General features: G+C 50.8%; 3 protein-coding genes across 5 annotated transcripts in view; 1 reads left to right on the top strand and 2 right to left on the bottom strand.

Moving 5' to 3' along the window:
- The window catches only part of Macrod1 (mono-ADP ribosylhydrolase 1), a 143764-nt gene extending 141395 nt beyond the window's left edge, over positions 1–2369 (top strand). For 2 of the 3 annotated variants that reach the window (XM_085834127.1, XM_085834126.1), the window contains 6 exons: positions 565–681; positions 1098–1219; positions 1302–1332; positions 1448–1521; positions 1836–1917; positions 2220–2369. In XM_085834127.1, the coding sequence (XP_085690253.1) occupies positions 565–681; positions 1098–1219; positions 1302–1332; positions 1448–1521; positions 1836–1917; positions 2220–2257 (464 nt within the window). In that variant the 3' untranslated portion in view covers positions 2258–2369. Of the gene's footprint in view, positions 1–564; positions 682–1097; positions 1220–1301; positions 1333–1447; positions 1522–1835; positions 1918–2009; positions 2045–2219 lie in introns of all 3 variants that reach the window. The other variant, XM_021151365.3, reaches the window with a different exon arrangement.
- Positions 2370–2518: 149 nt separating this feature from the next.
- Otub1 (OTU deubiquitinase, ubiquitin aldehyde binding 1) lies at positions 2519–10475 on the bottom strand. Its single transcript, XM_085834128.1, has 7 exons — positions 10366–10475; positions 8538–8599; positions 8222–8320; positions 4419–4537; positions 3963–4047; positions 3678–3872; positions 2519–3546 (listed from the first exon to the last, which is right to left on the bottom strand). Exons 1-7 carry the CDS (start codon positions 10421–10423, stop codon positions 3349–3351), a joined length of 816 nt encoding a protein of 271 aa, XP_085690254.1. The 5' UTR covers positions 10424–10475; the 3' UTR covers positions 2519–3348.
- Positions 10476–18359: 7884 nt separating this feature from the next.
- On the bottom strand, positions 18360–20924 carry Cox8a (cytochrome c oxidase subunit 8A). The gene is made up of 2 exons (XM_021151945.2): positions 20723–20924; positions 18360–18682 (listed from the first exon to the last, which is right to left on the bottom strand). Exons 1-2 carry the CDS (start codon positions 20834–20836, stop codon positions 18587–18589), a joined length of 210 nt encoding a protein of 69 aa, XP_021007604.1. The 5' UTR covers positions 20837–20924; the 3' UTR covers positions 18360–18586.
- Positions 20925–22120: the final 1196 nt, after the last annotated feature.

Raw genomic sequence — 22120 nt, 5'->3', positions numbered from 1 at the left:
CCAAGAGCCTCCCTTGGATAAACAAGCCGGGAGCCTGGCCTTAGTTAAGCAGGATGCGCTAATGCTAACGAGTCTGCTAGTTGCCCCAGCAGGGTTTGAGAGTCACCTGAGAGGCCTGGTCCCATGGGAAGGAGTTGGAAACCCTAGGCTCAGGCGCAGGATTGGACCTGTCATTTGGAGCTAGGTGGCCTCGGCTCCTCAGACGGGATTAATTGAGGCTTGGATTTTGAAGCGGCCTAATCAAAGCCAGGGATCCCACCAGATTCTTAGATCTGAGTGACCTCAGGACGGCTCGGACTGGACAGAGAAGCAAGTGGGTGGGCCAGGCGCGCCCCCTGCCGGTCGCCCCGCGTCTCTTCGCTCCAGGGTTCACTGCAATTCCTTGCAGCCTCAGTTTCCCTAGATGTGAAACAAGGGGCGACAAGAGCAGGCTTGGAGAGAACTTTGTGATGCCAAGTGGGCCAGTGCATAGCCTTGGAGTCTCTTGGGATTGGGCTGTCATGCATGCCTGATTCTTCAGGGATGCAGGGAACCCGACAGCTCATTTCTCCCGGTCCCCTGCAGTGGACGGCTGCATTCATCGGGCCGCGGGATCCCTGCTCACGGACGAATGCCGTACCCTGCAGAACTGCGAGACCGGCAAAGCCAAGATCACTTGCGGCTATCGGCTGCCAGCCAAGTGTGAGTGTTCGAGGGGAACTGCCCACAGCCACAAGGCGGCGTCTTTTTTTTTTTTTTTGGTTTTTTGAGACAGGGTTTCTCTGTGTAGCCCTGGCTCTCCTGGAACTCACTTTGTAGACCAGGCTGGCCTCGAATTCAGAAATCCACCTCCCTCTGCCTCCTGAGTGCTGGGATTAAAGGCGTGCGCTACCACGCCCGGCTACAACGTTAAGTGTAAGGGCCTGGCCCCTCTGACACTCCAGATAGCAGATGGCAAATGGCTGGAGTTACAGCAGAAAGGAGAGCTAGAGGGCAATGTCAAGGTCTTCCACTACCTAGCAGTGACGTGGGTGGGCGGTCATAGTGTGTGCTGCAAGGGTGAGGTCCTTCTAGTGAGACAGCATGAGAGACTGACTGAAGCTGTCACCCTACCCTAGATGTCATCCACACGGTGGGACCCATCGCTGTGGGCCAACCCACTGCCAGCCAGGCGGCGGAGCTCCGCAGCTGCTACTTGAGCAGCCTGGACCTGCTGCTGGAGCACCGGCTGCGCTCAGTGGTAAGAGTCAACTGGCGGCAGGGGCATCAGGGAAGGCACCAAGTAACCAAGTCCCCATGTCATCTTGCCCTCTCTTCCCTAGGCTTTCCCGTGCATCTCCACAGGCGTGTTTGGTGAGTCTGGAAAAGCCAGGCATGGTGTGGGCAGTGGCTCCTCCCCTGCCTTTCATCACGGAGGTGGGTGGGGCGGGGCAGGGCCAGATGTGGACTCACCAGACCCTGCCCTCAGGCTACCCCAATGAGGAGGCTGCAGAAGTAGTGCTGGCCTCGCTGCGGGAATGGCTGGAGCAGCACAAGGACAAGGTGAGAGCTGACAGAGGTTGGCAGTGAGGCGGAAGCCTGGGTGCCTAGCGCTGAGCTGTGGCGGGTCAGTACCTGTCCTCCCCCAGCCCACTCCCTAGGCCAGGCCTGTTTGTTGCGAGACAGATGGGAAGGAGTGAGTCTGCAGTCTGAACCCCTTCTATAAATGGTACCGTGAATCCTCCAATCTCCTGTGGTGTACAGTGCACCCATGGTAGAGACACCACAAGGGCAGGTGCATTTGGGGGAGCACACAGTACCAGCACTGAGAGGCCAGTGGAGGCCTGGCCCAAGCTGAGCAAGTCTCCCTGGCACAGGTGGATCGGCTCATCATCTGTGTGTTCCTGGAGAAGGACGAGGGCATTTACCGGGAGCGCCTGCCCCATTATTTCCCAGTAGGTATGTGCCCTTGTTTTCCTCCTGGTCACCCCAGGCCAGCCCACCCCTCCCCCAATGCCCCGGGGCATCTCTCACTGTCCTCTGCCTTCCAGCCTGAGGTTCCCACAGCCCACCCTGAACAGGACTGGTAAGCAGGGCCTGGCCCAGTACCGTGTGGCCGCTCTACACTACTAACCTGGACCTCTAACACCTGCTCAATCTGCTATCGCTTACCTCCATGCAGTGGGGTGGTGAAGGCAGGGAGGGGCCCTGGGGCTTTCAGAATTCCTCAATTCCCTTTAACCTATCTGCTCTGCCCTCAGACCCACCTGGGCCTGTAGAACTTCGTTCCCAGCTTTGAGAGGTCTCAGAAGCCTACAGCTTGTTCCAGCCTGGCCACCACAGGGTTCTGTCCTTTCCTTCAGCCCTGCCTTTCAGAAGCCTCCTAATAAAGCTGTCTGGCTCAGCCCTCACTGTCTGGGTCTGGCTGGGTTCTCCCTCCTCCCCGACTCCCCAGGAAGGTAGCCCCTGTTAGGGGTGGTGTCTTGGACATCTTGCTTCAAGAGGCTACAACAGCCCTGGGTGAGCCAGGAGGGTAGATGCATGGGCCAGACAGCAGAGGCAGCGGCAGCAGCACTTCACATTTATTGAGGGCCTGCCCCCAAGGAGCTCACAGCCTGGGCTGAGACCCCACATGTGCTGGGGGTGGGGAGGAGAAGGCAAAGAGGCAGGTAATGCAGATATGGCCCAAGCAAAGGGGGTGCAGAGCAGGCACAGGCAGGGGCTCTGGGGAACAGGGAACAGGCAAGCCCTACTAGAATGTCTCTCTCACACCAGGCAGCTCCTCCAGGGCCCAGAGGATGCTTAGCTGCTCCACCCCACTCTCGGCCAGCCTCCTCCCAGCACTCGTCAATCATGCAGGCCCTTGAAGGTTGGCAGAGAGTTGTATCTGGGGGCCCTGGCCAGAACAGCAAGTCTGTAAGTGCTTTGTATGGGTGGCTTGAGACCTCTGGTCAAGTTCCCACAGAAACCCTTGGGAGGCTAAGGAAGAAAGGGCAGGCCTATGGGTAGAGAGCAGAACTCCAAGGAACCAGAAGGGGCCCACAGAGGCCTGGTCCCTTCCAACTTCTCTTGGCAGGAATGCTTGGGGTGGATAGGTGGAAAGCTGGGGGACCCATCCTGGGGACAGGGACAGCCAGACACAAGGCAGCCAGCGGGCAGGTGAGCAGGGAAGCGCACACTCGGGCTCACCACCAGCATCCCCTTTAATAAAACATGGAAGGTTCTATGACAGGAGAAGGGAGGAGTGAAATATGACCATTTACAACCACACACAAAAAAAAAAAAAAAAAAAAAAGAAAAAGAAAAAAAAAAAAAAAAGAAAGAAAACCCTCTGTACATGTCTAGCGCCTGGCAGGGGGAGGCAGGCAGGGCACAACAGGCCAGCCGGTCCTATTTGTAGAGGATATCGTAGTGTCCAGGTCGGTAGAGAAGGTGGACCTTGGGCTCGGAGCCCTCGGGGAAGACGTGTGGGTTGGTGGTGCCGCCCTCCCCGCGGTCCATGTACTCCACTTGGATGGACACACCGAGGGCCTGGGCCAGGGCGATGACGTGGATGTGGTCGCTCTCCTTGCACATGGGCTCCACCTCCTGTGGCACAGGGCAGGTCAGCCCTGTCCCAGGACCCCTCCCCCAGGTCCCACAGTGCACTCTGGCATGCCCCACCCTGACACACACAAGAAAAGGAGGGCCCCAGAGCAGAGTGGGAGAGGAGGTGGCACCTGCTGGCAGAACTCCTTAACAGTCCGGCCTCCCTCGATGAAGTGCTCGAAGAACTTGCTCTCCCGCTGCAGGTAGCCTGAGGTGAGCAGTCGCAGGTAGACCACAAGGTAGTCTGAGGTGCTTTGGTCATTGAAGGAGGCCAGCAGGTCAGCCACTGAGGTCTGCTTCTCCACCTGCTCGATAAGGTCCATGAACTGCCCCACCCAGGGACAAAAGGTAAGATGAGGAAGATGGCAACAGCTTACCATACATTAACCCAGCCTGAAACTGGTGGGCTCCCTCACCGTGTTGTGGAAGTCTTCGATTGTGAATTCAGTGAAGCCCTGGGACACCAGGTCCTCTTTACTCTTGGCAGACACAGCTTTGAACCTGTAGGTGGGAAGGAATGGGAAGCCAATATGGCCGGGCGTGGTGGTGCACGCCTTTAATCCCAGCACTCGGGAGGCAGAGGCAGGCGGATTTCTGAGTTCGAGGCCAGCCTGGTCTACAAAGTGAGTTCCAGGACAGCCAGGGCTACACAGAGAAACCCTGTCTCGAAAAACCAAAAAAAAAAAAAAAAAAAAAAGGGAAGCCAATATGGGCTCCTCGGCTAGCAGAGCAAGGCCCTAGCCAGCCCAGTCCTGCCTAGACAAGGACACCCACCAAGCTCAAAAAGAAGTCCCCAAGCAACCCAAATGATGGCTGGCCTAAGGCCCTGACCCTCACGAGAGGCCCAGAGCCCCAGTGCCCGTCCTCCTCACCGCTGCAGTTCCTTGCTGTCATCCAGCAGTGCCTCCAGGTGGGAGAAGCCGAACGCTCGGTAGAAGCAGTTGCCATCAGGCCGGGTCTTCCGTATGTATGAGTACTTTTTGTGGAGGTCCTGCAGAGATGCAGCTCAGCTTAACATTCACCAGCCCAAGAAATGGCTAGAGCAGCAGGTGGCAACTGAGCTCCGGGTTCCCACCTCCTGGCTTCTGAATGGGGACACCAAGTAACCCACTGGCACTCCTGGAAGCTATGCACTTATGTGTCAATGGTTGTACGGTCACCAGCTGCTAAGCCATGTGGGTACCACTGGCTAGAGCTTTGTTTAAAAACAAGTGACTAAATCTGTTCTTGACTAATACAGCTTTTTAAGGTCTTTAATGCAAGCAAGACAAACGGGAACAGGACAGGCCATACTACCAGCTGCCCTGTCCAGCAGGGCTCTAGCCACAGAGAAGCTCTCCCTACAGTCTGGGGCTAAACTAGCTCTCCAATACACTTTCACCTTCTAACCATGCTGCCCACAACAGGGACCACCTCCTTCAGCCCTTCCTGCTTCGAGATGAAGCACATCCCATGACACAGACTCCTAGTACTGCTCAGTAACAGGTCTTACCCATCTGGACAACCCTGGCCCTGGTCACCTCTTGTGTCTGCTCCTTCCTCAGATGACTACCCTCAGACAACTGTCAGTAATGAGAGTCCTTTTACACTGAAAATATGGCCCTGACATCTCATCTGCCACTATGCTGCCCCAATATTCACTACCAGTTCCTGTCCCTCAGATTCAAGGACATCTTACTATCAGTTTTGACTCCAGAGTCATATAAGATCCAGGTAGGCCTCCCAATAAAGACAGAAACTTGTGTGGGCAGCTTCTGTCTGGCCAATGTTAAGAACCCTCCCCAGCCTAGCCCTGGACAGTGGCAGCACTACCCTTCTTCGCAGCATTTTCACCTGTCCTCTCCCAGGCTACCCCGCATCCTTCTCCACTCTGAAAGGTCAGGCTCCACCAGAGGACACAGTATCCTTCTGTAAGACACCTGCCAGTTACAACCCAAACACAGGGTTTCCTGCCTGCCCTATAAATACCAGAGGCCTGACAGGATCTTTACCTCTTAGTCACAGATACACTATTTCCTTTCATTTTGGTTTTGAGACAAGGTCTCATTTTGCAGTACAGGCTGGCCTTGAACTTGCTGTAATCTTGCCTGGGGCTGAAATTCAAGACCACCAAACCTAGATAGAGTTCCACCTTAGATGCTCTGCCTCCGACACCTCTTCCATGTCTGAGACATCTCCACTGGCACAGCTGGTTTGCACCAACTTGATCTTCACCTAGGCTTTCAATTACCTCAGAGATGGCTCACTTCTGTCCCAACCCATCTACTAAACAGTAGATCCCTTAGGCTCTTCCTTCAACACACCTAGCACCCAAATGTATCACCACACAGCCACTCCTGGTCTATCACGCCTGCTTAATGTTTTACTGTCAAAGCCTCTCATTACTCCCTCTTCCTCCACTGTCCCCTGAAACCTATTTTCACCCTGAAGCAACAGTAACCTTACAGCTAAGCCTTCTTCCTCTCTGCATCCTTTGAAGCATCCAGACATTCCCAGGCCAAACTGGCTTTCATGGAGGCTCCAGCCTGCCCAGGTGTCCACTTATTAAACCAACCTCAGCCCCACTCCCCTTGAACACCCTGTCACCTGGCATCTTGCTTCTGTCTGTTCATCAAATACATCTTTCATAGAGGCTCTTGCCCTCTACCCCTATTTAAAATGCAAATTCTCAGCTAGGCATGGATGAACATGTCTTTAACCGCAGACAGAAGCAGGAGGATCTCTGGAGTTCAGGGCCAGTCTGGTCTACGTAAGCAAGTCCAGGACTGCCAGGGCTCTGTTACACAGAGAAGCCCTGTCTTGAAGAGCCGAGGGAGGCAGGGAGGGAGGGCAAGGTCTCCCACTCCTTCATTTCTCTCCACGTACTAACCACCTCTAACAACCAAATTGTGTGTGTGTGTGTGTGTGTGTGTGTGTAGTGTTGTGTTATAGAGTTGGGACAGGGTTTTGCTATGTTAGCCCACGTTGACCTTGATCCTCCTGCCTCATTTCTCCTGGGATTAAAGGCATGCTGACCACCACATATACCTTTTGGTTTGTATCTGGTCTTGCACTGCCCGCCGTAAGCACCACAGAAGCAAGACTGTGTTGCAGTCCCCAGTATGTGTGGTACCTCCAGTGCCTGGTGAATGTAACATGACCACTACACTAAGGCTGCTCAGTCTAGCCACTCTGCTATTGTAGGCTCACTGGGCACATACTGTCAGGCAGCCTGTAGAGGGCTCACGCCCACTTCCTCACAAAGTCCACTCCTCCATGCAGGAGCCAAGTATACAGCCATCCTGGTTTTGCCATCACCACCCAGGAAGAACGAGGTACGCAGAGAGGAAGGTTAGGGTGCTGCGGTACCTTGCTGTAAACATTCAAACAGTTTGCTAAATGACTCACTGCTAAGAACCTAAGGACCTCCTGTTGGTTTTACAGGGCAGCTTAGTAGAACAGGTGGCCCTGGATGGGCCACATGGGAGAGAAGAGCCTGCTGCCTTCGAAGTGCTTGCTGGGCACAGCAGTACTCAATTCAACATGTTCCCTAAACTTGCCCCATGGGCTGGAAATAACTCTAGCCAGAAACCCAGCACTGTCTGAGGTCACACGACTGGAGAGCAGAGGTCGACCTGGCTCAAAAATCAAGGCTGTTACCTCCTCCTCATACATATTCTGGTAAAATCCCAAACCCCTGAGCACTGGGTAAAGTGATCAGAGACTGTGGACAGCTGATCTAGGCTGAACAGGGGCTATTTAGTCCACACATTTCCCTTCAGATGCTAAGGACAGAACTTAAGAGCTTTGCAAATACTGGGCTCAGGTTACTACTTCTGAGCTAGCTGTACCTCAGCCCTACATAACAGTTGAAGTTTTCATTATCTGCCAACTGCTCAGAGTCAGGAAAGCTCATGACTTCTGGCTTCTCTGGCAACGGGAATAACTACGGACACTCACTCCCATGTTTGGCTATTTGTAAGCTATGCTGCTCCCAGTTCACCTCTCAGGCAGCTTCAGTCTTGTGCTGCTGCTGTACGGGGTTACCTGTGTGAGCACCTGAAGGCCCCACTTGCAAGCAGAGGACACTAACACCATGTTCTTTGGAGGAAGACGGAAGTACACCATTCCTTAACTCTCAGGCTGCCTACTAAATACTGTTTCATCACAGGGTTACAGTTCAAGCGCCACTGCTCCCAGCTTTTGGGGTTACTGGTAAAGAAGCTTGCCTCAGTTTGAGTGATGCAGCAGAGACACACAGAAGAGGCCTGTTCTCCACAAAGATCCAGTAGACAGACTATAGGACAGGTCTCTGTGACCAATCTACCCATCCCAACACCAGCAAGTTTGGCCCCTGGCTGGCTACTGAGTTGTCAGTGCCCGCCCAGCCTGTACCTGGTCCCACCTGAGCATCACCTACCTCAACCTTACAGCCACCCTACAGGCAGATGCTTTCACTGTCCCTATTTTACAGATGAGGACACCACCCAGGGCTCAGAGACACTGAAGGACCTGTCAAGAAGACAGCTGCTGAGTGGTAATCTGATGTGAATGAAGTCTCAGTCCAGAGGCCACACTTCAAGAACTAGCAATAAGAGGTGTGTCCCCGCCCAACACCCGACCCTCTCAGACATTAGGCCTGACAAGAAGCAGGGCTGAAACAGGCTCTGTCCTGCCCCTTTGGCCAGGATCCTACCTTGATCTTCTGTTGGTAGATGTTGTCATCCTCAGCATACTCCTTGTACAGAACTGAGAGTTCCAGCCGCTCTGACACCAGAGGATTCTGCACAGCAATCTGCAGGGAGGCAGAAGACTGAGGAAACCACGCCTAACACCTACAAAAGGGGTGCTGGCCTAGCCATCCAGCAGCACAGCAGCCCCCATAAAAGCATAAAGTGCCTAAAATAGACTTGAGAGGGGAGGGCTTCAAAATAGACATTAGGCCTCAGGCCTATGCATCCCCACCACAAAGCCCTCAGGTCCTCCCTTCCCAACTTTCTTCAGCACCTCACCTCTTGCTGAATTCGGTCCTGCTGAGCCATAATGGCTTCATCGTAGGCCAAACAGCTGACACCTAGAAAAAGGAGAAAAGGAGGTGCCGACCAAGGGTTCCTGTGGGGTCTATCTCTACGGCAGGCAGCTTTGGCAGGACAGGTCTGGGATCTGGAGCCCTATGCCTTACACCCCACTGTGTATTCTTAGCAAAGTCCTTCCTTCTTTGAGTTCTCATTTCCTCATCTTTTGGTGAAAGTAGCTAAGTCATTTGGGAGGCTAAGGTAGGAAGACCACAAGTCTATATAAACTAATCTCTAAAAAATAAAAGTAAACAAGGGAGCAATTACAGACGAGGCCAGGAGACCAGAGCAGGATTAAGAAGCCTAGGAGTTAGAGATCAGCTCTGGAAATATAGCAAGCCTTTATCTTGGAAGGAAAAAAAAAAAATAGGGCTGGGGTTGAGACCCAGTGGTAAAGAGATATTTGTCCTGTAGGTGTGAAGCCCTGGCTTCTATCTGGTAACCTCAAGAAATAAGTAAATATAAATATAAATAAGTAAAGTAAAATGACAAGTAAAGACCACCTCCAAAGCTCTCTTGCAGCCCCGATATTCCTTCCTCCCTGCCTTCTAAAAGCACTCTGTAGCATCTAGGAAATGCTCTGGGGAAGGGAGCCTCTGGGAGAAAGCAGGATGAAGGGGTGGAGCCCTAGGAGGAATGAGAGCATCCTGTAAGCATGCACTTTACTGAGACACACCCTTTGTCCCTCTGTGGTCCCCTGTATTATTCATTTTCCAAATTAAAAAACAAAAGCAAAACAAAACAAAAACAAAAAACAGAGGTGACTCCATCTTGTCCAAGGTCAAGTCCACATTTGTAAAATTCCAGTCTGAACTCTTGGACATGTCACTTGCCAAAGCCCTCTCCCCTCACCTCTGCCATCACCTTGCTCCCATCATCAAAATACGTTGGGATCCTGCCAGCAGCAACGACTACCTAAGCACTCTCTAGAGTCATCCATGGATTCGGGGCGTTCATTCTGAGGACTCTAAGCAGCTACGGTAGGAGTTTCTAGTCTTGGATCCTTCTTAGATGTGATGGAGAACAATTTCTTTCTGCGTATCTGGGTTTCCTAGCCCTCAACCTCTGGTATATAGTGTGGAGTTAAGAGTAGGGTGTGCGATTATGACTGGCTTTTTAAAGCCAATCCTTTGGGGCCTGGTTATCGTAGGTTCTCAGCTGAGCTTCCCACCATGTCCTACAACAGGACTGTCCCTCCCACTCATGAGACTTACTCAACCCCTAGAGCTCAAGTTCTTGGGAGACAGGGAGAAGGTGTGACTGGTTTCTGTCTTTTTTAAAGACCAGGAATCTAGGAAAACAATGCCTGGATCCGCTCAAAGGAGCTGAAAGGCCAGCACAAGCTCTAAGGCAAAGAGCCGCCAATGGCATCCCAAACGGCCCAGCAGGGACTTCGTCCTTGGAAGCCCGGCGTTCCTCAACGCCTTTCAGCAGCTCGGCCCCGGCCTAGGCCTCGGCTTGACGGCGAGGACTCCGGCGGGCGGACTGTGGGAGCCGGCCGAGGAGGCCACGGGACCGGCGGAGGCGGGGCGGCCCAGGCCCCGCCCCAGGCGTGCGCGAGAGGCCGAGTCCCGGCCGCCCCGCCCGGCCGGGGGTCGCCGCGGCCCTGCTTCCATTGTGAGGGGGAGGGGAGGAGACGCGGGGAAGGGCTCGGTCGCACGCTGCGCCTACTCCCCGGGGCCCTGACTCCCCGAGTTCCTCGGGAACGGCGGGCCGAGGATTGCCCCCGCTAGCCCGGGAAGGACATCCTTCCCTCCGTTCGTACCTTCGGAGTCGCTGCCCAGTGGCTCCTGCTTCTGCTGCTGAGGTTCCTCCGCCGCCATCTTTAAACAGCGCCGCACTGGCGATCGCTTCCGGGTTATTAATTGCCCTCCTCCCGGAAGCGAGCCCCTCCTTGTGGCCCCTCCTTCGCAACGCCCCTAGCAACAGGCTCCCTTTGGCAGTCGTCAGGGCCTGGGCTGCTCCTGCTGCCCTGGAGAGTTTGGGGGCTGGAGTCCCTTGGAGAAGGGACCCCACGCGCGCTTCCACATTCCACTTTCCCAAAGGTCCTGCGGGGCTAAGGGCCTCCTCGAGTCACTTCTGTTTTCTCTATACTGAAGTTTGAAACGCAGGTTGTGTAACTAAGATAAGGAACAAGATGGAATTAAAGTCACTAGAAGGTTAATCCCAGCTGCGCATACTTTCAAGGTACACGACGGTAGCTGCAGTGCGGAGCGCAGAGCCACCTCGAGACAGGAAGTGGTGACAACCTCCTGAGCCTCTTGCCTCTCACCACTGAGTCTGTTCTCTAAAGCTGTAAAGACCTGTTTCCAGCACGGGAGCATCTTCCCTTGATATCCAAACCAAAACCCTCGACCTAACTTTGGGCTATATGTCCTCCTATTTGAGAAAGCAGAGCCATTTGAAAGCAAGGATTTGAGTCCATAATCCGAACATGTGAAAGGTGGAGAAAGAATGGAGGATCAGGAGTTCAAGGTAATCCTGGAGTTTCAGGCAAGGCTTGGCTACAAGAGAACCTGTCTCAGAGCAAACCAAACCAAACCAAACAAAACCTGAGCCAAAAAGTGGCCATCTTTGCTAATTTTTGCCGAAGCTACCCATTTTCTTTGAGTTATGTCTCTATTCTGAGAAATGAATTTTGCAGGCCCTGTGTACCCTGAAAAGCAAACACAAGAGCGTTTGCAGGAAAAGGCATTTACTTCTTGGTAGCCTGGCTATAGCCATCACTGAGCCACACAGATTCCTTTTACCCTCCAGAATATCAGTTCTCTGTCCTTACTAGTCCCAACTCCAGCTCCTGTATGGTCGGTCTACCAGTCCAGGTAACAGAGGCCAGGGTGGAAAAGCTCTTTTTAAAGATTTATCTACAGAGTAAGTTCCAGGACAGCCAGGGCTACACAGAGAAACCCAGTCTCAAAAACCAAAAAAAAAAAAAAAAAAAAATTAGAAAAATCAAGTACAGACGAGGCGTGGTAATTCCAGCACTAGGGAGGCATGTGGATCTCTGAGTAGAGGCCAACCTGGTCTACAGAGTGAGTTTCAGACTCACAGACTACACAGAGAAACCCTGTATCAAAAATAAATAAATAAATAAATAAAAGTAAAAATAAAAGGGGGAATTGCTATACAAAGAAACCCTGCTCGAAAAACAATAAAAACAGAAAAAGCAAAAGGGGGGAGGAGCCAAAAAGAAATTGTGTCCTTTGTCATCAGCTATCATTCTTTTGTTAAAATTTTTATTATTGTGTCTATAGTGTGTGGAAGGCTGTGTGTGCCAAAGTGGTTGTGTGAAAGAGCACACTTTTATAAAGTCCATTCTCTCCACTTGTACATGGGTCCTGGAGATGGAACAAAGGTTGTCAGATTCGTGTGGCAAACACTACCCATTGAGCCATCTTGCCAGCCCACCTCCTTTATATATATATATATTTTGAAGATTTAGCTGTGTATGTATATGTACCACACGCAAGACTGGTCCCTGGGAAAGCTAGAAGCGGGCATCGAAGGGTATAGGTAGAGTTAACAATAGTGTGAGCCACTCAACCTGGCAGTCCCGTGAGTGCTGATAGACTGTGGTCATGGAAGGACCTTCTATAGTGAGAAATTGGAAGCCAGAGCGTAAGGTATAACTTTTTTTTTTTTTTTTCCCAAGGCAGGGTTTCTGTGTGTAGCCCTGGCTGTCCTGGAGCTCACTCTGTAGACCAAGCTGGCCTCGAACTCAGAGATCCGCCTGCCTCTGCCTCCCAAGTGCTGGGATTAAAGGCATGTGCCACCACGCCCGGCCAGTTATAACTTTTAAAACATATTCTTTCCTTTTATTTTAAAATTTGTTTATTTATTTTATATGAGTGTTCTGTCTTGATCACACCAGAAAAGGGAATCAGATCTCATTACAGATTTCTGTGAACCACTATGTGGTTGCTGGGAATTAAACTCAGGTCCTCTGAAGAGCAGCCAGTATCCCTAACCACTGAGCCATTTCTTCTGCCCCCCCATTTATATTCTTATTAGATCTTTTGTATGTGTATTGGTGTAGGAGGCTGCCCTGACAGTGCAGAGGTCAGTGGGCAGCTTGTAGGACTCTCTCCCTCTAGCATGTGGACCCACTAAGCACCACACCCTCTGAGCCGTCTCCTCTTTCCCCAGCCTCTAACTTCTCTCTTTTTGTGGTTTTTCCAGACAGGGTTTCTCTGTGTAGCCCTGGCTGTCCTGGAACTCGCTCTGTAGTCCAGGCTGGCCTTGAACTCAGAGATCTGCCTGCCTCTGCCTCCCAAGTGCTGGGATTAAAGGCATGCACCACCACGCCCGGCATAATTTCTCTTAATAGCATCTTTGGTATCTAGTTTTGGGGTTTTGAAGTTTGGTTTGGTTTTCAAGACAGGGTTTCTCTGTGTAGCCCTGACTGTACACCAGGCTGGCCTTGAACTCAGAAATTCACCTGCCTCTGCTTCCATAATGCATGTGCTGCCACAGTCTGGTATTATTGCTATTATTTTATATTAAACTTTATAGATGATTTCCAGGTAACTTTTTTGTTTGTTTGGTTGGTTGGTTTTTTCGAGACAAGGTTTCTCTGTATAGCCCTGGCTGTCCTGGAACTCACTTTGTAGACCAGGCTGGCCTCGAACTCAGAAATCCACCTGCCTCTGGCTCCCAAGTGCTGGGATTAAAAACGTGCGCCACCATGCCCGGCTGGTAACTTTAAAAAAAAAGATTTATTTATTGTATGTACACAAGTACACCAGAAGGGAGTGTCAGATCCATTACAGATGGTTGTGAGACACCATGTGGTCGCTGGGAATTGAACTTAGGACCTCTGGAAGAGCAGACAGTTCTCTTAACCACTGAGCCATCTCTCCAGCCCTTAAAAATATTTTAAATGTTAAGTGTGTCTGTGAGTGCAGAAACCCATGGAGGCCAAAAACATGGGATCCGCTGGAGTTAGAGGTAACCAGGTCCTCTGCAAGAGCAGCACGTTCTTTGAAGCACTAGAGCCATCTCTCCAGCCTTTTATTATTTTAAACAATAAAGATCTACCATAGCATTCACTCAGTTTCTCCAACTGGTGTAAACACACAGTAGGACAGGAATCCAGACACAGTAAAGATAAGGGCTATCTGCTTCTCTGCAGGGCCTTCCCTTTCTGTTTTAGTCACACTCATTTCTTTCCACCCCCTCCTGACTCCTTCCAACCTTTCATGATTTCCTTTTGTACTTAAACCTTTGTTAAGTTGCTTTATTTATTTAAGAGGTGAGGATTGGCCCAGGCTTCTCACACCCCAAGCTCATGTCCTGCTGAATCACATTACCAGTCAAATCCTTGCTTCCAGTTTCTATTTCATACGTCCAGGTTGATTTCCAACCCACTTGCCTCCACTCCTGCGTGCTGGGGTTACAGGTGTGGACAACCATGCATGGCTTGCTTAGCTCTGGTCGATGCCTGCTTATCTGGTGGATAGCAGCTATTCTCTTACTCCCTTACCATCTGTCCTGCACCTTTCACCACTTCCTGGCTTCTGACTATCCCAAAGCATCTAACCTCACTTGCAACTAACCCTTGGCACATCCTTACACGTTGTCCCTGCCTCCCAATTCACAAACTCACAAAGGTCCAAAACCAGTGACAAAGTTGAGCTGGTGGATCAGATCTGTAGTCTCAACACACAGGAGGCTGAGACAGGAGCATTACTGAGTTCTAGGCCTGTCTGGGCTATAAATTAAATTCTACCCCAGCCAGGATAGCAGTATGAAAGCCTTTATCAAAAAGATTGCCATAGTGACTGGGAAATAGCTCATTGGGTAGTGTTTGCTGCAAAATCCTGAAGACCAGAGTTTTGATACCCACCACCCACATAAAGCTGAGCGTGTCAACAGCATGCAACTCCAGCACTGGAGAAGTGGATGCTAGTGGATCTTGGATCTTGCCTTGCCAATATAGCCAATACAGCAAGCTTCAGGTGCAATAAGAAACCAGGCCTCGAGCTGGAGAGATGGCTGATTGGTTAAGAGCTCAAATCCCAGTAACCACACAACCATCTGTAATGAGATATGACGCCCTCTTCTGGTATGTCTGAAGACAGCTACAGTGTACTTAGATATAATAATAAATAAATCTTGGGCTGGTGAGATGGCTCAGTGGGTAAGAGCACCCGACTGCTCTTCCGAAGGTCCAGAGTTCGGATCCCAGCAACCACATGGTGGCTCACAACCATCCGTAACGAGATCTGGCGCCCTCTTCTGGAGTGTCTGAAGACAGCTACAGTGTACTTACATATAATAAATAAATCTTTAAAAAAAAAAAAAAAAAAAAAAAAGGCCGGGCGTGGTGACGCACGCCTTTAATCCCAGCACTTGGGAGCCAGAGGCAGGCGGATTTCTGAGTTCGAGGCCAGCCTGGCCTACAAAGTGAGTTTCAGGACAGCCAGAGCTACACAGAGAAACCCTGTCTCGAAAAACCTAAATAAATAAATAAATAAATAAATAAATAAGGTGAAGAGTGACTGAGGAAAATGTCGAATGTCAGACAGGCAGACACAGACACAGCGCTCCCCATGGGCTGGAGACATTTCCCAATGAGTAGAGTGCTTGTCTGGCATGTAGTAAGCCCTATTTGATCCCCATTGCCACACAAAAATTGGGCATAGTATTGTAGCCTGCGTCCAATCCCAGCACTCTGGATGTATAGAACCAAAGTAGATGGTCCTCTTCAGCTACACAGGGAGTTTGGAGCCAGGCTGAGTATATGAGACCATGTCTCAAAACAATAAAACAATGCTGATGCAGGTGGAAGGGTGGGTGGATGACAGCAGGCAAAGGAGCAAAGGCACAGAAGCCCCCCGTGCAGTCATCAGCCTGTCTGTGTCCAGAATCAAGGAGCCATGAAACCTCAGCCTCTCCGGGGCATGAGGCCATGTAAGTGACCAGGACAGAAGGGACATGGCCCTGGGAGGGTAGACCCTCCTTTCTAGGGCAGGGCAAGAGCATGGGCACCAGAAAAACATGTGGAGTTGTGCTCTTGTGCCCACTAGGGAGGCAATGAGAACTGCACAGGTCTGCAGAGCTGAGCAGGGGCCGGACTTAGGAGGAGTTAACTGAGTTAACAGTCGCCTGCAGGATCCAAGCCTCTGAAGCACAAGCAGTGATGAGTGGAGCAAGGTAGCATGAGATGAGTTCTTCCCACACACCTGGTTGGGGACCCACTTGGAAATGTCATCATGTAGTTCACTGTGTGTCACCCAGAGGTCTAGTCAGCTGGAACAGCAGTCCTGATGGCCTATGCCCCAGGAACTCAGCTCTGGAGATGAGAACTAAAATCAAGGTACCCTAAGGCTGCATTCTCTCCAGAGGCTCAGAGGGAATCCATCTCTTTCTATGCTGCTTGGCCAAATCCAGATCCTTGGAGCTGTTGCAAGTCTCCCAATCCTTCCAGCAGTAAACTAAGGGCTGTTTTCAGCTTCTGGCCACAGCATTCCTTAGCTACAAAGTGATAGCCAGCAAGGATGGGCTTGTTTGTAGGGCTTGTCTGGTGACCACACTAAGCCACCCAGATAATCCAGGATAATCTTACCTCAGGGCCCAGAACCTTAATCACATCTGCAAAATCACCTTGGCCATGGGCTCTAGGGATAAGAGCTGTGACATTATCCTGCCTGTCACATAATCTTTATTTTTGCCATACCAAAAACTGAAACAAGATTGGATGACTTGCTAAGGTCAAACAGGAGTCTCCAAACCCTCAGCCCCCCATTACACACCAGACAAGAGAGCTCAGAGCACACAGCCTGACTTTATGGGACACCATTTAAAGATCCCTGACTTGGCCGGGCAGTGGTGGTGCACGCCTTTAATCCCAGCACTTGGGAGGCAGAGGCAGGTGGATTTCTGAGTTCGAAGCCAGCCTGGTCTACAGAGTGAGTTCCAGGACAGCCAGGGCTATACAGAGAAACCGTATCTCGAAAAACCAAAAAAAAAATAAAAAAATAAAAATAAAAGAAAGGCTCCCTGGCTTGTGAAAGGTGACAGATTCCAGGCCTGTGAGTATGCCTCTAACCATAAGAAGTCAGTGGGAATCTTGAGTCCACTTTTGAGTCTCCCAGCCTCCTGCCCTGCCCACCCCTACACCCTCCCCTGAGATGCTAAGCCTGCTTAAGGGCTCTGACCAGGATCTGGGAACTTATAGCCACTTGGCTTCCCTCCAGCCTGAACTGACTTAAGACAGAACTTTGGTTTCGAGCAGTTCTGTGACAGGGTGTCTGTCATCTATTTCTTGAGTTCCAAGGGCACAAAAATAGGAGATAACTAATCCCAAGATAACCAATCCCTGGCAAAGCAGTGATGTTACTATAGAAACTAGAATAAAACTCTTAGTACGGCAGGCATCCTTGCTTCAAGGTAGCCCATGGCTCTAAGATCAAGGTATAATCTATTCCATGGGCAGAATAGGTCCACACAGGTGAGCCCTCTTCTGGCAGCAGAGGCCTAGCAAGGAAGGCCCTTGCCACCCCACCCACCACCACCAAGAGCACTGACTGCTCTTCCAGAGGTCCCGAGTTCAAATCCCAGCAACCACATGGTGGCTCACAACCATCTGTAATGAGATCTGATGCCCTCTTCTGGAGTGTCTGAAGACAGCTACATATAATAGTAAATAAATCCTTAAAAAAAGTGTCTTACTATGTAGCTCAGGCTGGTCTGGAAATCTGAATCCCCTCGCCTCAGCGTCAGTCCCAGTGCTGGGTTTGTCACCACACTGAGCCCTTGAGGTCCAGCAGTAGCAATCTCCTCCTGGCCAGCACCCCAAGCTGTGCCCACCTTGTAGCAGTCTCTCCCACTCTGACCACAGGTTCAGGAGGCTGGTCCACAATCCCTCAATCTTAGACACCAAAGTTGGATTGTGTTCAACGAGCAGCCCCTCAGGATGCAGGAGCCCTTTCCTACCCTTAAGGGAGCATCCCTGGCCTTGGAATATATAGGCATTGGCAAACACCATGCAGAAAAGCCAGGAGAAAGGGGATGGAGGGAGCCAGCTCTGCCTGAAGCTTCCAGGAAGAGGGCAGTGGACCACTTTGTGGAGGGCCTCAGCTCTCACAGCAACCGTCCTAGCCTCATGGTCATAGGGAATACTGTTCTGTGTCATCTGGAAGTCAGCCAAGTCATCAAACAAATCATGCAAAGGGAGATAAAGCCATTTCACTCTCTGGGTAGCTGGGGAGCCAGAGTGCTGCTCATCACAGATCCTGACAGGATTCCAGCTTGGCAGGCATTGCTTCACATGTACCACATGGCTAGAGAAGTCATTTCCAGCTTCCCCTGGCTCCTCCCCAAAATACTGAGGAGGAAGTATAAGGAAGACCACTCAGATGGTAAGCATTCAGGAGTGCTGAAAGTAAGAGGCCTTGAATTTGACATGAAGTGGTAGCAGTGTCCAGGTTACCACCACACCTCTACTTGCAAGACCCTGCACATGGACGGACATCCAAGCCAGGAAAGATGCTTGGTAAAGGATTCCAGCTACAAAGCTGGCCTTAAAGACGGGGCCCTAGGCATGCACACATGCACTTACAGGGAGCCAATAGCTTGGCACAGGCAAGGGAACCGGAAGGGATAAGCATCAAGGTAGAGTGCTCAATAACAACTGGTGTTTCCCAGACACCCAACAAACCTTAGCACTGGGCCTGGACCAGCCAGATGTCCAACAGCATCCTTGTTTCTGTGTGGAGGCAGAAGCCCGGTGCAGGAGGACACGATGCATTTCTGGAGCAAGGTTTAAATAGACTTTATTGTTACAAAGGGGGACCCCACCAAGCAGAGCCAATACATGTGGTCCCAGTTGTCACCATGGAGACATCGAGAGGTCATGATTGCAGAAGAGGTGACTGGAATTGAATAACATGATCCCGGGGAAGGCCAGCCAGGAATGCAGGAAACATGATCAAGTTGGGCTGGCAAGAGTGGTCTAGTCAAAGGATGAGGGAAGACTGCTCCCTTCACTCCCGCTTCTTGTAGCTCTCCAGGTGTGACAGGACCCAGCCCGCAGGCAGAAGACAACACACGAAGCAGGAAGTGAGCCCAATGGTGATATCCTACATAGAGTACAAGAAAGAAGGATCCCTCAGGGCAAGAATTCTGTAGGCGCTCCCAGTTCAGGCAGTCCTTAGGCATGGGAAGTCCCTCAGTGAAATAGACTAAGGCAGAAAATCCAGCACCCACACTAAAGAAAGCAACTTGGGCCTGAGGTTCAATCCCCAGCACATGAGAGGGGGAGATACAGACACAGAGAGACTCTAAGGATGGAGGGGACACTGGGTCAAGTCCATTTCCAGCCTTGAAATAAAGGTCCTTGGTTTTTAAAAAGATGTATTTATCTGTGGGGGGAAAGGGTGACAGGCAGGAGTCTCACTATGCACCCCACCCAGACCTGGGCTTGAACTTGAGATTCTCCTGTTCCTGGTCCTGGAAATACTCATGTGCCACTATGGTCACTGGTGTGTATGTGTGCTGTTTTCCATGTGGGTGAAGGCCAGAGCTTGATGTCTGGCATCTCATCTAACAGCTCTCCATCTTTTCTTTCTTTCTTTTTCTTTTTTTTGTTGACAGGTTTTTTTCACTAAACCTGAAGCTCACTGTTTTGGCTAGACAAGCTGAACAGTGGGCTCCAGGGAGCTCCCTGCCTCTCCCCCTACCACCACTAGGGCTAAAGACTAGCCGGTTGCTGGGTAGTCAATGCCAAATCTTCATGCTGGTGAAGCGAATACTTTTTAAATAAATCATTCCCTGTGTCCTTGCTTTCTATACAGTTTCTTCTCTTTTTTTGTTTTTGTTGTTTGTTGTCTACACAGAGACAGGATTTCTGGAACTCACTCAGTAGACCAGGCTGGCCTTGAACATCCACAGCTTCTATAGCATAAATGCTGGATTATAGGTGTGTGCCACACTGCCCTGCTGGGGTTTTGTATCTTTTAAAGATGTGTTTTATCTATATTTGTATGATGCATGTGTGTGAGCACAGGTATGTGTCTGGATGCTTACACAAGGTCAGGACAGGATGTCAAATGCGTTGGAGCTGGAGTTACAAGCTTGTTATATGGGTGCTGGAACCCGGACCAGCCTTCATGAGGCTATGCACCAAACGCCATCTCTCCAGCCCCCAGACCCTTGTTTTGAGACAGGGTCTCAGTATGTTGCCCAAGCTGGCCTGAATTCCCGAGCTCTGTCTTCATGCCTCAACCTCCCACTAAATGGGCGTAAGAGAGGGCATGGCTTGGTTGTCACTGTTTCTTCAGTGGCAGTGCTTTGGTTCTACCCCTAATTCAATGCCCAGATATCTGGATTCAGGACCCATTGTCAGTTAAAACAGAAGAGCTCCAAAAAAGGGCCTTGGCTGCGGTGTAGTTTTAAGAAAGTGCTTGCCTAACACAAAGTCCCGGGTTTGATTCCCCAGCACCACATAAACCACAAGTGGTGGCACATGCCTGTTATCTCAGCACTAAAGAGGTTATCGGTTCAAAGTCAAATGTGGTCAGACTGGGCTACATGAGACCCTGCCTCATGTTTTTATTTTACTTATTTATTTATTTATTTTTTTTTTTTGGTTTTTCGAGACAGGGTTTCTCTGTATAGCCCTGGCTGTCCTGGAACTCACTTTGTAGACCAGGCTGGCCTCGAACTCAGAAATCCGCCTGCCTCTGCCTCCCGAGTGCTGGGATTAAAGGCGTGCGCCACCACGCCCGACTCCGGCATGTTTTTAAACTAATGTTTTAAAAGTAAAAATTGTCCTAGTATCTAAATGCTCCTACATCTCTGGGGATGTAGACCTGGTGAACTCTGCAGCCCTCCTTAATAATAAAATGTAGCAGTAACAACCATGACGTCGCTGCCAGTTACCAGGCATGCCCTCCCCTGCGGGGGGGGGGGGGGGGAATGGAAAGGGAGACGGGTTTAGAGAGGCCGAACAGAGTAAACAAACTAGCGGGCTGACCTGACATCCAGGAACTTGGGGAAAATACCGAGGGTTCAGGAGCAGCCGAGCGACTGTCTCATCCATGCCTTGCGGACAGACCCAAGCCAATGTCGCAGGCTACCACAGTTCGCCCACCTCCCCGCTCCCGGTCCGTCCCGCTCACCACGACCCCGAGCTGCTCCCGCGCCGGCTTCGAGTGGACCTGAGCCCGCGGCACCATGAGCCGCCGGGCCGAGCCGGTCAGGCTCCTCAGCAGCAGCGGCGTCAGGACAGACATGACGGCGCGGAGCGACCACGGACAAGGAGCAGCCGAAGCCCAAGGTCAGGGAGTCAAGATGGCCGAACCAGCCGGAAGTTCCGGCGCTGAAGTTGCGGGACGCCCGAGCCGGAAGTATTTCGGAAATGACGTCGGGACGAGCCACCTCGCCCGCCTGGGCTGTTTTTGGCGCGCTCCTCGAAACAACCAACCGACATCACCCTACACAGATGGGAGGAGAAATGAGACACCTTTGCTCCCACCTCCACTTTCTTCGAGATTGACACGCATAGCCACCCAATCACACAAGCTAGAAGTCTACTGACTCCTTGGCTCCTCCCTCCATTCATTTAACTAGGATCCTCTCTCTACCAGCACTGTACTAGTGACTCCAGCTCGCCAACAGTAAGCCTCTAGTTTTAAAAACATTCTTACTTTATGACTGTTTTGTCTGCATGTTCATCTGTGTATGCAGAACGCAGAGAGGCCAAAAGAGGGTGGTGGATCCTCTGGAACTGGAGTAGACAATAGTGAGTAATCTTGTGGATGCTGGGAACTGAACTGAATGGACCTCTGCAAGAGCAGCGAGAGTTCTCTCTCCAGCCCCGAGACTCCTGTCATTTACTGTTACCCTCTCAGAAACCCGTTTCCACATAACTGTTAACTGTTGTCAACTTCTGCTTTCCTCCTTTTGTGTGTGTTAGGTCAGTTTTGGTTTTTTAAGGTCTCCAGTAGCCCAGGCTGTCCTAAAACCGTGTAGATGAGAATGACCTTGAACTTTTCTGCTTCTATTCTTATGTTCCATGCCTTGTTCCCTCTCTTCTTTCTCTTCTTTATCCCTGTCTCCCTTCTGCCTTTATTCTTTCTCTGTTCCTTTCTCCTCCCTCCTTCCTTCTTGTTTTACTAGACAAATACCTGATCAAGTGGTTCCCCATTGCTTTCTTTAAAAAAAAAAAAAAAAAAGATGTATTTACTTTATGTATGTGATTACACTGTATCTCTACAGATGGTTGTGAGTCTTCAATTCACTGTTGGGATTTGAATTTTTAGGACCTCTGCTCGCTCCAGTCAGCTCTGCTCGCTCCTGTAAACTCAGTCCCTGCTTGCTCTGGCACAAAGATTTATTTATTATTAATACATAAGTACACTGTAGCTGACTTTAGACGCACCAGAAGAGGGTGTCAGATGGGATTTGAACTCAGGACCTTAAGAAGAACAGTAAATGCTCTTATTCGCTGGGCCATCTTGCCAGCCCTCTCCATTGCTTTCTAGACAAGGCCCAGATCTTGGATAATGCCCTTCTGT

The sequence above is a fragment of the Mus caroli genome, unplaced genomic scaffold (genome assembly GCF_978045245.1).
Source record: "Mus caroli unplaced genomic scaffold, Mus_caroli_1 scaffold_20, whole genome shotgun sequence".
NCBI lineage: Eukaryota > Metazoa > Chordata > Mammalia > Rodentia > Muridae > Mus > Mus caroli.
This window is presented reverse-complemented; position numbering and strand designations above follow the sequence as displayed.

What these genes read in the sequence shown, in the direction of transcription:
- Otub1 (XM_085834128.1), bottom strand. Translation starts at nt 10,423, where the DNA reads ATGGCGGCGGAGGAACCTCAGCAGCAGAAGCAGGAGCCACTGGGCAGC. An exon ending in ACTGGGCAGCGACTCCGAAG is followed by an intron (nt 8,600 to 10,365) that starts GTACGAACGGAG and finishes TCCTTTTTCTAG; the next exon opens with GTGTCAGCTGTTTGGCCTAC. An exon ending in GACAGCAAGGAACTGCAGCG is followed by an intron (nt 4,048 to 4,418) that starts GTGAGGAGGACG and finishes TCCCACCTACAG; the next exon opens with GTTCAAAGCTGTGTCTGCCA.
- Cox8a (XM_021151945.2), bottom strand. Translation starts at nt 20,836, where the DNA reads ATGTCTGTCCTGACGCCGCTGCTGCTGAGGAGCCTGACCGGCTCGGCC. An exon ending in GGGAGCAGCTCGGGGTCGTG is followed by an intron (nt 18,683 to 20,722) that starts GTGAGCGGGACG and finishes TACTCTATGTAG; the next exon opens with GATATCACCATTGGGCTCAC.